Consider the following 15,483-nt stretch of genomic DNA (forward strand, 5'->3'; position numbering starts at 1 on the left):
CACCAGGGAAGAAAAGCTTGGGTATGCAGCATGGACTCTGTTGGAAGAAGCCATGGATAGATACACTGCAACCAGAAAAATCCCACAACAGGAGAAATGCATACTCTAGGGCCACATCTGAGCAGAACACAAATGCCTTTCTCTGCAGAAGCACTGGTTCCCAGAGGCCTGGGGACTATTAATGGTTTGAACAGAAAACTAATTAGCCTCACAGTGAGAATAAGAGTTCCACCCAAACAAACCAGGAATCTGTAAGAGCAACCTTACTTTCCATGGGCCCCAGGAAAAGATACTATTTCTAGGTGCTCCTTGGATCTCACAAGAGGCCAGAATTATCAAATATTACATGGTCAGCATTCCAACAAGTTTTGCTGAAGAGAACCAGGCCTGCGTCCCAGAATGTACCACTGGCAATTACCTCTGATCTAATTTGAAGTCCCCAAATAAAAGAGGAGGCTCTAGATCCCTGTCTTTCTCTTTTCTTCTTTACCCCTGAACCATAAAAGACTCTAACTACCCTGGAATGAGGAAGCAACCCACTGGGCTATGTGGCCCTGGCTCAGTCTATCTGGTAGCCAGGAAACTTGGGGAGGAATCAACACACCCGGATTGCAAAGTAGTTCACCCCATACATCTCCAGGTCCTGTGCTATCTTCAAATACTCCATTTCAGCTTCATCCCTGTAAGGAGAATGGAAGAACACGGTCACTGGGGCTAAGTGACAAGGGTGGAGGACAGACACTCGCCAAGCCAAGTATTCTCAGCATGCTTATCCTATGGATTTACGACACCTGCAGAAGATAGGAGACAGACCAGACACCAGCAGAGCTTTTCCCAATCCAGAGTCTATTAAACACAAGCAGCAGAATTTCCCATCCCCGTGAAAATAAGAAAACAGACTCATTACACTGTCTCTTGGCTTCAATTTCACACTCTGCCCTTGGTAAATAGTGGCATCTGTCTCAAGTGATTAAAAAAAAAAAGAATGTGGGGGTTGGGAGTGTAGCTTAGTGGTACAGCACTCACTTAGCACGTGTACAGCTGAGTTTCATCCCTTGCAATAGTAAAAAGAAAAACCAAAACCATGGTGTGTTATTTTCAACCTCAGATGAATTATTTAAGCTGTTGCCTTATCTCTGTGCACTTTCTTAACCCAGAGGTTTTAGGAGTGAACAAGCTTTTCTACACACTATGACAGCTTCTACTTTCCTGACTTTGTCTCTTGGGGTTAAGAGACAAAGGGGTTACTGTTGAAGGTTAAGGCAAGAACTATCTGAGCCATGAAACCCAGGACAGTGGATGAATATTTTGTGTTATAACTCAAACTTAAAGCAAGCTCTGAAGCAGCAGTGACTTGCAGAAAACTCCCCAATAGTTAAATGTATTGAAGTAATTCAACTCAAGCTTCCCTATGACCTTGTCCTTGTCCTTCTCTCTCTCTCTCATCTCAAAATGCTCTCAGATGGATTTTAAAAATTCACCCTGAGAGAACGCCAAGTGTTGGCAAGCAGGTGGAAGAACCAGAAATCACACACACTGCTGATGTAAATTGATTCAATTACTTTGGGAAACTATTCAACATTACCTATAACAGCAAAAACCAAGAAACAACCCAACAACTCAAGAGTCCTTCAACAGTAGAATGGATAAATAATCTGTTATACTAATATACTGGAATTCTGCACAGCCATGAAAATGGGAAAATTATTGTTACGTGCCATGTACTCAAATCTCACATGATGATCTTGAGAAAAAAAACCACTTAATATAGAAATTGGTGCATTTATCTAAAGTTTAAAATGGATGATGGTGGACTAGAGATGCAGCTCAGTAATAGAATGGTCAGCTGCCCAGCATATGAGAGACCTTGTACTTGATCTCTCAGCACTACAGACTCGTAATATAACAATGGTAAATTAAAAAAAAAAATCAATGGGCAACACCAGTCTATGGGAACACTAATTAGAAATTGGGAAACTGAATTAGATCACAAGCCTTTAATTTCAACACTGAGTAGAGGCAGGTGGACTTCTGTGAGTGTTGGCCAGCCTGAAATACATAGCAAGTTCCAGGACTGCAAGAGCTACATAGTAAGACTTTGACCATTAAAAAAAAAAAAAAGAAAAGAAACTGGAAAACTAGTTATCTTTGGGGAGAAAGTCATGGGCTATTTCTTATCTTTTTGTGATAAATGATCAAACAGTATACTTATGATCTGTCCATTTTGTGGGTATAAACAAAAGAGATACCTCAATAGTTAAGAGCATTGTCTACTCTTCCAGGGGACCCACGTTTAATTTGTAGCACCCATAGTGCCCCCAAGCCATCTGTAACTCCAGTTCTGGTGCCACCTTCTGTCATCCTTAGGCACCAGACATGCACACCAGGCACAGTACACTGACATACATATAGAGAAACATCCATATACACACAACAAACAAAAAATATTGTAGGAAGCTGATTTGAAGGATTAGGGTGGGGGCTAATACAAAGATGATCAACATCTAAAGCTACCAAAGGAATACTTACAACAAACTACAAATTTTTGTGTTTTAATTTTAATTTAGTAAAATTGTAGGTTGAATAAAAAATATTGAAAGAAACCTAGGGTAGTGGTAACATTTTACTAACACTGGTGATGGACATATGCCAAAAGGCACAAATTTTTATTTATTCATATTATTATTTTGTCTGTTTGTATGTTTTTCAAGACAGGGTTTCGCTGTGTTAATAATTATGGCTATCCTGGAACTCGCTCTGTAGACCAGGCTGGTCTCAAACTCAGAGCTCCACCTGCCTCTGCCTCTAGAGTGCTGGGATTAAAGGTGTGTGCCACCCCTGCCCGATTACAATTATTTAGAAAGTAATTTAGTTTCACCTATCAAAACACAAAATGTTCATGTTTTTTGATCACTAACTCTCCTCCAAGAATCTACCCTCAAGTCTTATGCAATTATGTAACAACATAAAATTATACATTGCAGAGTAAAAGTGAAAAGCAGTCAGATATTATAAAAGCCATCAATGTAGGCCTGAATATAAAAAAAAGGGCCTTCAGACAGATTGTTAAACTAAACTGCCAGTGAATGTATCAGACTTGGATATCCTGATAGGCAGAGCACAAGACCACTTTTAATTAATTAATTTATAAATTTGGTTTTCAACCCAGAGTCTTACACATTTTCGGCAAGCACTCTACTGCTGAGCTACATGCCCAGATGGTCATCTGCCATTTTTATAGCACAACAACAAGGGTGGATGCACATGAACCTGAGGACCAACACTACTCCCAGTTCTCGCTTTTCCTTTCATATACTTCAGGACTGCATTCTGTCCTACAAGCATGTCCTAGTTTTATAGTTCTTTACGGGGGGAAGGTATGAAGAAATGTAAACAAGGATGAAGCAGCTTTACCTGGCTCTGCCCCGGTGCTCAGCGTACCAAGCAGTAATTCTCTCCTCCCACATTTCCGGAGTCATCTGATATAGATTTATCACCTACCAAAAAGACAGCAAGAGAAAATCCACATGCAAAGCAAGTCTGGATATTGTTTGCCATTTTTATAATTATGGTTCATTTTTACAAAACAGCAAAGCTATTTTTAAAAAGCTGCATGCAGGGAGAGTCACACACAGAGGTGGGTGTATACACAAGCACCATTCCACTGGAGGAGCAACCTGCAGGCTGCAGCATTCCTCAATCCTAACTGCACTCCTGGGCTGCCAGGGTGTTCATCTCAGGGACCACCTCTGACAGTAAAGCAGTGCTTACTTACGCGGGCCTTCAACTGCAGAGAAGCCATCAAAGGATAGGTAAAGGCAGGGAAGGGTTGGGGAAAGCCTTTATTACCCAGTGACAGATGATAAGCAGGGCTATAAGAAGGGAAACAGCCAAAGGCTGCTTCTGTGTCTAATGAGTAAGATGAACAAGAGGATTAAAAGCCCCTCCACCTCATCTTCTCCATCCCAAACAGCTCAATTCTGCACAGAGAACACAAATCTCAAGGCTCCTTTAAGTCAATGCCACTCAACCACCTTTAGAAATTGCCACACCAGAAAAATAATCTACCTGCCACACACTTCCTAGCAATTCGACATTAATTCCACAAGCTCTTGCATTTTCTCATTTTGAGACTGAATCTCACTCTGTAGTTCAAGCTGGTCTTAACCTTATGATTCTCTTGCCTCTCTCTGCCTCTTAACTACTGGGAGTTCAGGCATGAACCATATGTGCTGCAGCATCTTTTGTTTTCATGTGCTTGATCAAGTGCAGTGGTGTATATATTACACTGTAATTCTATACTCAGTATATATACACCTGTAATTCTAGTACTCGGGAGACTGAGGCAAGAGGATAGTGAGTTCAAGACCAGCCTGGACCACAGAACAAGGGCCTATCTCAAAAAATAAAAGTAGGAGCTAGAAAGAAAGCTCAGTAGGTAAAAGTGCTTGCTCTGCAAACATGTGGACTTGAGTTTGAATCCCCAGTAATATTAGGAATTGATAGTTCTTGGGAGAAGGAAAATCAATTTTCTTCAAGTAGAATGACCACACCCCAGGCAGCACACTCAGGAGTAGATGGCTAACACAAATTGGAATCCACTACTTTTAGTGGTTTCTGTTGTTGTTTAAGAGAGAGAAGAACATAAAGTTGGGTGTACAGGGAAGTGGGGGGATATAGTAGGAGGTGGAGGAGGAGAAAGAATATGATCAAAATATATTGCATAAAATTCTCAAGGAGCTGGGTGGTGGTGGTGGTTCACACCTTTAATTCCAGCACTCGGAAGGCAGAGGCAGGTGGATTTCAGTGAGTTCAAGGACAGCCTAGTCTACAAAATGAGTTCCAGGACAGCCAGGGCTGTTACATGGAAAAACCCTGTCCCAAAAAACAAAAAACAAAAAATTAAAGGAATAAGCTGGCTGGTGGTGGTACATGCCTTTAGTCCCAGCACTCAGGAGGCAGAGGCAGAGGAACTCTGTGAGTTCCAGAACAGCCTGATCTACAGAGCAAGTTCCAGGACAGCCAAAGCTATTACACAAAGAAACCCTGTCTTGAAACAAACAAAAAACCCTCAAAAAATAAATAAAAACATTTAAAAAACATAAAAAGGGCAGGCATGATTGTACATACATGCCTATAACCACAGCACTGAGGGGTAGAGACAGGTAGACCTGGAATGCGCACTGCCTGGCCAGCCTAGCTTAAATGGAAGCTTCCAGCTGAGAGACCTTGTCTCATGACATAACAAAGAGAGAATAAATAGAGGAAGACACCTGAAGTCCTGCTCTGGCCTCTGCATGTGTGAAAGGGCTCATACACCTGCATACTCACAGGCATGCACAACACAACACACACTAATAAGTAAATATGCTTAACCAAGAGTCCATAGTCTTTTCAAGATTATGAACTATGTAAATGAGCTTGTTTTGTACTTCCAACACTCCTTCAAGTCATTCAGGGGCTTTCATTCAGCTACATTTGCTGTTTTCCCAAAGAGAAATTGATTTCTTACCCTTTTTGGAAGCAATTCCTCTTGAGCTAAAAATCCTCGCTTATGCACAGAGGGGTCATAGTCACCATACTGGAAGGAAAAGAAAAGAGATCGTGTGATAGAGATTCTAAAGACTATTGTCATTTCAGAACAAGGCTCAACTCAGTTGGTCCCTCCTTCCAGTTCCAGGGAGCAATTCAATTCTGATGACAAGATTTCAACCTTGCCAGTTTGTTATCCTTGAATGAAAATACAAAGCTGATTATATCTATGAGCAGAGTTGCAAAATCCCGTAAGGGATGGATGGGTGATGTGCTAATAAGAATGTGACATTTGTATGGAAATAGTCTGTTTCCTAACCCTCAAAGAAAGCAGTCATTTCCAAACATTAGCGTTGGAATGGGAACAACAAAATGCAACTGTGAAAGTTGTGATTAGCAAGGTGTGATAAGGGCTTTACCTACAAATGCCTCTAAGTGACTGGTAATTGGAGCCAACTGCTAGGTGGGACCAGGGAATACCGCAGGCAATATTTTTAGTACTTTTGCTCAAGGCTCTGAAAATTGCTTTTGGAAGATCCGCTATCAATATTCTCTGTCATTCCTACTGCACAAAGAAACAAAAGGTTAACTGATACAGCCAAAGCTGTAGAGTTGGGAACTAGTGGGACTTGCAGTCTACATTTCTCCTCCCGAGGAAACAACTCAGATGGCTATTCTCTTTTTAAAAGAGTACTCCTTTGTTTTCTAGACCAGAGAATCATCCCAAATCAAAGAACGGCCGGCAATGATGCTCAGTGGCACAACACTAGCCTAGCATGCATAAAGCCCTAGGTTTAAGCCCCAGGCCCAGGTATAAAAAGAGACTGTGGTTAAGCATGGTGGTGCACACCTTTAGTCCCAGCCCTTGAGAGGCAGAGGCAGCTATGAGTTTGAGGTCAGCCACGGTTACATAGTGAGACATTGCCTCAAAGTAAAATAAAAATAAATATGTGAGAGAGACAGAAATATATGCACAAAATCTATCTCTTAGCAGTCAGCAGTCAAGGGGTTCTCTCTCTTTCACATCTACGTATTTGGGCGAGAGTACAATGCCTCAGTGCTCATGTGGAGTCAGTCCTTTCGTTCCACCATGTGAATTCCAGCGGTCCAGCTCAGGTTGGAAGGTTTGGCAGCAAGTGCCTTTACCCAATGAACCACCTCAGCAGTCCAGTGTTTTATATCTCTCTTTTCTTTAATTAAAAGTTTTATTTCATTTTATGTGTATTAGTGTTTCACCTGCACATTGTATGTCTATGCCCCATGTTGTGTGTGCTTGCTGTCTTTGGAGGTCAAAAGAAGACATCAGATCCCTGGGAACTGGAGTTACAGATGGCTGTGAATCACCACATGGGTGCTGAGACTCAAGCCTGGTTCATCTGCAACAACAGCTCCAGGGAAGTCAGCCCCTATACTGGCCTCTGTGGGACCAGGCATGCACACAATACACATACACACACAACGTAAAACATTCATACAAATAAATTAAGAACCATTTATTTATTTATTTATTCATTTATTCATTCATTCATTCATTCATTCATTTATTTATTTATTTACTTGTGTGTTTGTTTTTGAGACAAAGTTTCTCTATGTAGCTTGTAGGAGCCTGTCCTGGAACTTGCTCTAGATCAGCCTGGCTTCTAACTCGCAGAGATCCACCTGCCTCTGCCTCCCAAGTGCTGGGGTTAAAGGCATGCGCCACCACTGCCCGGCCTAAGTTTTCTTAAATGAGAGCACTAGTCCTGGAGGACCCTGAAGAGACTAGAGGGCTGCTACAGAGGTCTTTAAACAAGGCATTCTTTCTTAAGCCACAGCATCCTCACCTGGAAAGCGAGGAACAAACTGTAAAGAAACCCAGGTAAGCATTCTGGGTGGTGCTGGACCCTGGTGAATGTCAGGCATGAGCATTACGGCAACCTTTGCATTACTGAAGACTTCATAGAGATGACTGAAAGCCATGATAATTGTATTTGCAAGCTTTTCAACACTTGTGAACCAAATTTTAATGCAAAAGTAAGCATATATGCAAAGTTAAAGTTGTAAATTCAGGTGTCAAAAGCTTGCAAGATTAACGACCCCCCTTATTAAATTATACCAAGCTCCCAGCTACTACACTGATCAAATATATTCCATCTGAGCAATGCAAAGGTGGTGAAGATTCTGCTGAAAGAGCTTCTTCACTGAACTAACTCCACTCACAACATCAAAGCTACCTTGATGTCTATTTAAACGTCTATTTAAAAAACAAAGGGGAAAAATGCTGGTGTTGTGGCAGTAAATATAAAAGAAAGCCATACCACACTACAGATGGAAACGACTATTCCTCATTTTTTATGTAACAGAAGCATTATGATAAGATCGAGGTGAATTTACTGTGAAAGTAAGAAAGGTGAAGTCTCAAAGCTCTAAAGCTTTGTGGGTCTGTTTGTAATCTTATATTCATCATTTGGTATTCCTGTATTAAAGAAAAACCCCTAAATTGCCTATCAGAGCCTACAAAACCTGTTTTTATGCTGCCCCTTATAAACATCTTAAATTTAAATGCAAGAAAGGGAAGATTGGGGATGTAGATCAGTGATGTAGCTTAGCATGTAACAGATCCATGTTCAATTTTTAGAATTAAAACAAACCAAACAAATATCATCACTTTGAAGAACTGACAATTAAGATAAAATTTTTGGGGTTGGAGACATGGCTTAGAAGTTAAGCGCACTTGCTGTTCTTGTAGAAGACCTGGGTTTGATTCTTAGCATCCATATAGTGAATGATAACCATCTATAACTCCAGTTTCAGGATATCTGATGCCCTCTTCTGGTCTCCTTGGCAATTGCATGCACATGATACATAGACATACATGCAGGTAAAACACCCATACACATAAAAATAACTAATTAAAAAATTTTTCAGCCGGGCAGTGTTGGCTCATGCCTTTAATTCCAGCACTCTGGAGGCAGAGGCAGGCGGACCTCTGTGAGTTTGAGGCCAGTCTGGTCTACAAGAGGTAGTGCCAGGACAGGTTTCAAAGCTACACAGAGAAATCCTGCCTCGAAAACCAAAATAATAATAATAATAATAATAATAATTTTTCTTGGGTTTGTGATATAGCTCAGCAGTTAAATTTTTGCTGCTGAGTCTAATGATCTAAGTTCTATCCCAGGAACCCATGATGGAAGGAGAGAAATAACTCATGGAAGTTGTCCTCTGATCTCTACATCCATGTCACAACCCATCACAACCTCACCCCTGCCAAATGAAAAAAAAATGTAACTTTTAATTATTGAAAAAACAAACAAAAAACAAACACCATCGTGCGTCTGTGAGATGCCTCAGCAGGTAAATGTGCCTTTGTTGAGTCTGACGACCTGAGTTCAATTCCCAGGACCCACATGATGCAGGGGAGAGAACCGACTCTTCTAAGTAGTCCTCTGACTTCCACATGCGTGCGATGGCAGGCACACACACAATAATACATAAATATCTAATTAATTCTTTTAAAATATCAACTTCCCAGTGGTAGCATACACCTTTAATCCAAGGACTTGGAAGGAAGGGGCAGGCAGATCTCTGAATTTAAAGTCTACAGGGCAAGTTCCAGGACTGTCATGGATACACAGAGAAACCCTGTTTCAAAACCAAAAACAAAATAATTGCTCTTTGCTGCTTTGGGCTGGGAGTAGAGCTCAGTGGCAAAGTGCTTACTGACCTGATCTGACCTCCAATACTACAATGTCAAAGAACTCACCATTTATTTACACAATTCTCTCTCTCTCTCTCTCTCTCTCTCTCTCTCTCTCTCTCTCTCTCTCTCTCTCTCTCTCTCATTTTCAGGAGGCTAGGTGTGTGGGTATCTCCTATGTTGCCCAGGCTAGCCTCAAACTCTTGGGTTTGAGCAATTCTCCTGCCTCAGACTCCCAAGGAGCTAGGGACAAGTCATCTGAAAAGCCTAAGCTAAAAGGAGTCTCTTTCTGGGTATTGATCTCCTCTCTGTATGCAATGGAAAAAAATCAGACCAAATGTTCTAAATGGGTTCTAATAAACAAAGTTTGACATTTATTTTTCTTAATCTCTCTCCCTCCCCCCTTCCTTTCTATTTTTTTCTTTTTTTTTTTTTTGGTTTTTCGAGACAGGGTTTCTCTGTGGCTTTGGAGCCTGTCCTGGAACTAGCTCTTGTAGACCAGGCTGGTCTCGAACTCACAGAGATCCGCCTGCCTCTGCCTCCCGAGTGCTGGGATTAAAGGCGTGCGCCACCACCGCCCGGCCTCTATTTTTTTTTTTTGAAACATGGTTTCTCTGTGTAACCCTGGCTGTCCTAGAGCTCGCTATGTAGACCAGGCTGGCTTCAAACTCCTGAGTGCTGGGATTGAAGGCATGTGCCACCATTCCCAGTTTATATATTTTCTCTTCTTTTCTTTGTAACCATCTGTGTAAAATAGATATCTATTACATATAGTCACTAAATTCCATATGAATCAAGGATATAAACCTATAAACAAAAATCCATAAAAGTACCAGACAAGTGAGGGTGGGAACAATAGTGATTGGTGAAGTCATTCTCAAGACTGGCACAGAATAGCAGACAAGGGTTGCTATCACCATAGATGAGCTCCTATAAATCAATAAGACAAAGACAAGAACATAGCAGAAAAGGGGCAAGTCATAAACAGTCACTGCAGAGTAAAAAAGAACAAATGGCCAGCTAACCCTGGAGATGCTTAGTCCCACTGCAAATCAATACATTTAAAAAAACAAAAAATAAAAAAACAAAACCCACTGTTTTTCTGAAACAGGACAGCGAAACTTCAGAAGACTGATCATATCCATTGTTGTGAAGGATGTACAAAAGCAGGTGTTCTCACATGTTGCTGCTGTAAGTTAGATCAGAACATACTTCTAAGGGCATTATTTTTGAGACAAGGTCTCTGTATGTAGACCTGGCAGACCTGGAACTGGTCAAATGCTGGCCTCAACACTCACAGAGATTCTCCTGCCTCTGCTTCCCAAGTGCTGGGATTAAAGGTACACACCACAAAGCCTGGGCAGACTTATTTATTTTTAATTTATGTGTATGCTTGTGAGCCTTTGTGTGTGAGTATTATGTGTACCACATGTGTGCATATGTGTACCACATGTGTGCAGGAGCCCTCAGAGACCAGAAGAGGGAACCGAATGCCCCAGAATTGGAGTTACAGGTTTGAAACTGCTGAGAAGCAGATGCAGTCTGATTCAAGAACAGTAGTAATAAGCACTCTTAGTTGTTGAGCCATCTCTCTAGCTCCATCTCACACTATTCTTTTCTTCCTTCTGAAAGAGCCTACAGGCAGCACAAAGTTTCATGAATGATACCTTATTCTCTCCTAGTAATTTTCAGTACAAACATATTTCAGAAAGAAAGAAAAACACACTCGAAACACTAAATTGTCCATATAAAATCAACAGGTGGCTTAAAAACTGCAAGATGGTTTTGCTTGTCATGTGACTGATCTATTCTTTTGATTCTAGCATAACTCAAACAAGAACCAAGAAATATGGTTCTTGTTGACTGAACCATGTGATTAATATTTGTATTTATATTTTGAAGTTAATTGTTTCTTTATGCTTTGGGATTAAGTGTGTCTATATCATCCCAACAGCTGAAATACTGTAATGAATACATTTGCACATAATTATGTTCCATGTGTTAATGAGCTCAGTTTCACTTCTCCATATTTCTAGAATTTCTTTCTGTTTCAGAATGGCTAGGAAGAAAACAAACTGTACATAATGGAAGGAATAAGTATGGATTACCTAAAAGTGTATTTATTTGAAAATGACATGATAGTATACATTATGACCCTAAAAATTCCATCAGGAAACTCCTACTGATAAAAACTTTTATTTAAGTAGTTGAATACAATGTTAACTCACAACCAAGAAAGAAATCAGTAAAATGACAGCTTTTGCAGTAGCCAGAAATCATGTAAAATATCCTGGTGTAACTCTAACCAAACAAGTGAAATATTTACATCATAAAAACTTAAAAACTTAAGACATTTAAGAAGGTATCAGTGATGTCGGGCAGTGGTGGCACACACCTCTAATCCCAGCACTTGGGAGGCAGAGGCAGGCAGATCACTGTGAGTTCAAGGCCAGCCTGGTCTACAAGAGCTAGTTCCAGGACAGGTTCCAAAACTACAGAGAAACCCTGTCTCAAAACACCAAAAAAAAAAAAAAAAGGAAGATCTACTTTCTACTTATGAATTGGTAAAATTAATATATTAATAATGAGCATCCTACCATCAAGTTGTTTTTGTTTGCTTATATTTTAAGTGCATTGGTACTTTGCCTTCATGTATGTCTGTGTGAAGGTGTAAGATCCCCTGGAGTTAGAGCTACAGATAATGGTGAGCTGTGTGTGGATGTTGGGGATTGAACATGGGTCCTCTGTAAGAGCAGACAATGCTTTTACCCACTGAGCATCTCTCCAGCCACAGTGTTCATCTTGTAAATGAAACTAGAATTTAGTGAAAGTTAATGTTTGACCTCCACAAACTTCACTAGACAGTGAAGGGGCAGGAACAAAGTACTGGGTCAGGCAGCCTAGACACCTGGGTTTCCAGCCTGGCTCTACCCTTCGTCCCACTGTTTCAATCTTCACTAAGAGGCACGTACGGTAGTGCACTTGCCTCACGTGTTGGGCTTTGGGTTTTGTCCCCTGTACCATGAAAACAAAACACAACAAAACAAGTGGCTTGTACATTTCATAAGTATAGAAATAACATAAAAGCATTTTGACCCTGAACAAACCATTCATCTTTTTTGTTTGTTTTGTTTTTCTTCAAGACGGGTTTCTCTGTGTAGCCTGTCCTGTCCTGGAACTCACTATTATAGTCCAGGCTGGCCTTGAACTTACAGAGATCCTCCTGCCTCTGCTTCCCAAGTGGTGGGATTAAAGGCATGTACCACTACGCCCAGCTCATTCATCTTTTCTAACCTTTAATTCTGCCAGCTTTGGCTTCCAAAAAATACTACATGGGGTATCTTGTGAAATAGTCTGCTGAGCACTTTGATAAACATTATAGATAAGGCTCATTCTACATATGTGCTCACTATTAACCAGTAGTCTGAGAAGCTGGTAACATGGTTTCCTGAATGCAAACAGGGCCTCACTCTACAGCCCTTGCTGGCCTGGAACTCACAGGGATCTGGCTGCCCTGTCTAGTATTAAAGGTGTGCACTACCACACCCAGCCTGAATACAGACTTTAAAAGCTAGAAATTACCTGTATTTGTAAGATTTCTAAATTTAACACCGGAAAAAATAGTTCGAGCACCTACCTCCATATGAACCACATATGTTGTCTGTGAATCACTTTCATCTCCAAATTGGCAGAAGCCAAATAAGTAGGGCTTTCCTGCAGTGAAATCTGTTCAAGCAAACATCTGCTGGTTCCTTGAAAACAATCCCATCCCTCTGCTCCCAAATAAGTGGCCTTTGAATTTGTGACCCAAAACCCAGCCTTTGAGACTGAGGTAATATCCTTGAGAGCTTGGCTGGGTTTCAAATAGGAGAAACATGCAAAAAAGGAGCTCAATTCTGAGCCAAGTACATGGATTTAAGGAAAGTAATGATGACTGCTTTGTCACTGTTAGGACTGAAAGGATACATTTTTCCTGTTACTAATATTCTTGATCAAAGCATAAAAGGAGCATATGCTTTACTTGAACCACAGCCCATTTTCTGTTTTCTCAATTATTCCTTTTTCAAGGAAGGTATAAAATATAACTCTAAAGCCATAGATTCTGTCTCTAGCTTCACCCATGAAGCTACCAAAGACCTTGGAGAATCACTGAGGGCAGAACTTGCTCTAGCGCCTGCATCGGACAGTTAACAAGCCTCATGTCTCAAGCCCTGTGCCTACTCAGCAGATACTAATGGGTCATCAAATGACTAAACTGACTCTGTGCTTCTCCTGGCCTGACCAGCACACACACTTTGAAGCCCTTTTCCCATTCCAAATGGCAAACAAGTCATTCCTGGCTTTGATCTGAAAATGTGAGTAAGGTGGGAAACTCAAAGGTCATCAAACACTCTAGGTGGCCTTATAATGGGACAGAAACTCAGTGATGCTCCTCTCTCACCACTCCTGGTCTGCTGTCTAACCGAGAATAAACGACTTTAGGCTGATGAGACAGCACCAATGGGTCCAGCAGGCTCAGCAGACCCAGCTCCTAGCCACATGCACAAAGTATACTTACTGGGGCCTCACCAGAAGTGTGGCTTCTAAGAATGTATTCTCTGGAAAGATGAGTTTGGATAGAGAATCTGGGTCCTGTTCACCTAAAGGCCTCATTTGATCATAATTAGAGACCATAAATTCACTTTCCCTGACTAATAAAACAAAGCTGATGCAATGAATGTAATGAACCACATGTGCATAATGAGATTACATAGAGAATCCATCTTTTTGAATGAATTCACTTAGAATGAATTGTAAGCCATTAGAATGATATGCTTGTCACTTGTATACACAATATACATATATACAAAATATGCAGAAGTTATGGCAGCAACAGTAGATACCCAACTCTCATGACATCTCATTTTCGGGGGCAAGTTGTTCTGAAGTCTCCAAAATCCAAAAAAATGGAAAATTGGAGCCATGCTGTGGCATGTTAATGCTGAGGAAGAATGCATTTTTCTTTCTTTGGACCCACCTTGGCCTGGACAGCATAGGAAGCCAAGAGCACTGAAGCCTCAGGAGGGCAGTAGATCTTTTCATCCAAAATCTGTTTCTTCACCTGAAAGGGGCAAAGAGAGAGAAAGGGGAGAGAGAGAGAAAGAAAGAGAGAGAGAGAGAGAGAGAGAGAGAGAGAGAGAGAGAGAGAGAGAGAAGGGGGGGAGGAGATCGTGAGATGGCATGTTTGGAAGACAGCAGTCCGCCTGGTCACAGCGGATGGCTGCAGGTATTCTAAACGAGGACTGCCAAAGCAGCCTATTAATGATTTTCTGACAAAGGAGACTTGTTTTTAAAGTGTTGCAGACCAGTTGAGAGTTCAGCCGCTAAGAAGTTACCAGTAAGCTTGCTGCACAAAAGCCCTGAATCTCTTCTCCTCAGAGTCAAGGCTGGAGAGTAAAGACGATCTGCTGACTACAGCAGAGACTGACGGGGGCTATGGCTAAGGGTGGCTGCACTCTGTCTCAGTCTCGGGCCCTGTGGAGCACACACAGTCCTAGAAGAGATGGAAGCTACTTTCAAATCTTCATACAAGACAAAAGGCATCAAGGCCACTGAATTATGACTGTAGAAAAAAGTCATCTCTTTCAATGTGCTGCTCTAAGGAAAAAGGAAGCAATAAAATTTGATCGATTCAACTTTTAAGTACACATGAGGTTCAGGAAATATAATTCCTAAGCCATAATATTGAATTAACATATCTCACTGCACCTAACTCTGTACAGTGGTGCAGTGTATGATGTTCCAGACACAAGGACAAGAGAGTCACATGAAGTGGGGGTACATTAAGGAAAGCCAACTCTTTTCACAGATTCCTATATTAGTAGACGTTGCCTTGCTTACTCACAAAAACAATCTAACATCTCAGTATGAAGGAAAATCAAGCAAAAGTCACAGGAGGCCAGGTGCTGCCTCAAGTACTCACAGGAAAGTCATTCCTATAATACTAAGGTAGTCTGGTCTCATGTAGCTTAAGGTGGTCTTGAGCTCTCTATGTAACTGAAGATGACCCTAAATTTCTGATCCTCCTGTGGATTACAAAAGTTCGCTATGCTCAAGGCTTCATGAATACAAGGCAAGCATTCTTTAGAGCTATATTCCCAACCCCAAAGAAACTTCATGTGGCTTTATTCACACATACAGTTCTCCCCAGGTTTTAAACTACATGAAAATAAAAGCTGAGATGTTCTAAAGCAGTGAAACCTTCAGATCTCCTAGTATCTTTACAAAAGATAAAA

The 15,483-nt window shown here is 41.1% G+C and overlaps 1 protein-coding gene across 6 annotated transcripts in view; it reads right to left on the reverse strand.

Moving 5' to 3' along the window:
• The window catches only part of Nf2 (NF2, moesin-ezrin-radixin like (MERLIN) tumor suppressor), a 96,500-nt gene that overhangs the window by 41,635 nt on the left and 39,382 nt on the right, over window positions 1–15,483 (reverse strand). For all 6 annotated transcript variants that reach the window (XM_075944139.1, XM_075944141.1, XM_075944142.1 and 3 more), the window contains exons 4-7: window positions 14,226–14,309; window positions 5,513–5,581; window positions 3,415–3,497; window positions 605–680 (exon numbers count right to left, since the gene is read on the reverse strand). In XM_075944139.1, the coding sequence (XP_075800254.1) occupies window positions 605–680; window positions 3,415–3,497; window positions 5,513–5,581; window positions 14,226–14,309 (312 nt within the window). The remainder of the gene's footprint in view (window positions 1–604; window positions 681–3,414; window positions 3,498–5,512; window positions 5,582–14,225; window positions 14,310–15,483) is intronic.

This window comes from Microtus pennsylvanicus, chromosome 12 (assembly GCF_037038515.1).
Source record: "Microtus pennsylvanicus isolate mMicPen1 chromosome 12, mMicPen1.hap1, whole genome shotgun sequence".
NCBI classification, from domain to species: Eukaryota; Metazoa; Chordata; class Mammalia; order Rodentia; family Cricetidae; genus Microtus; species Microtus pennsylvanicus.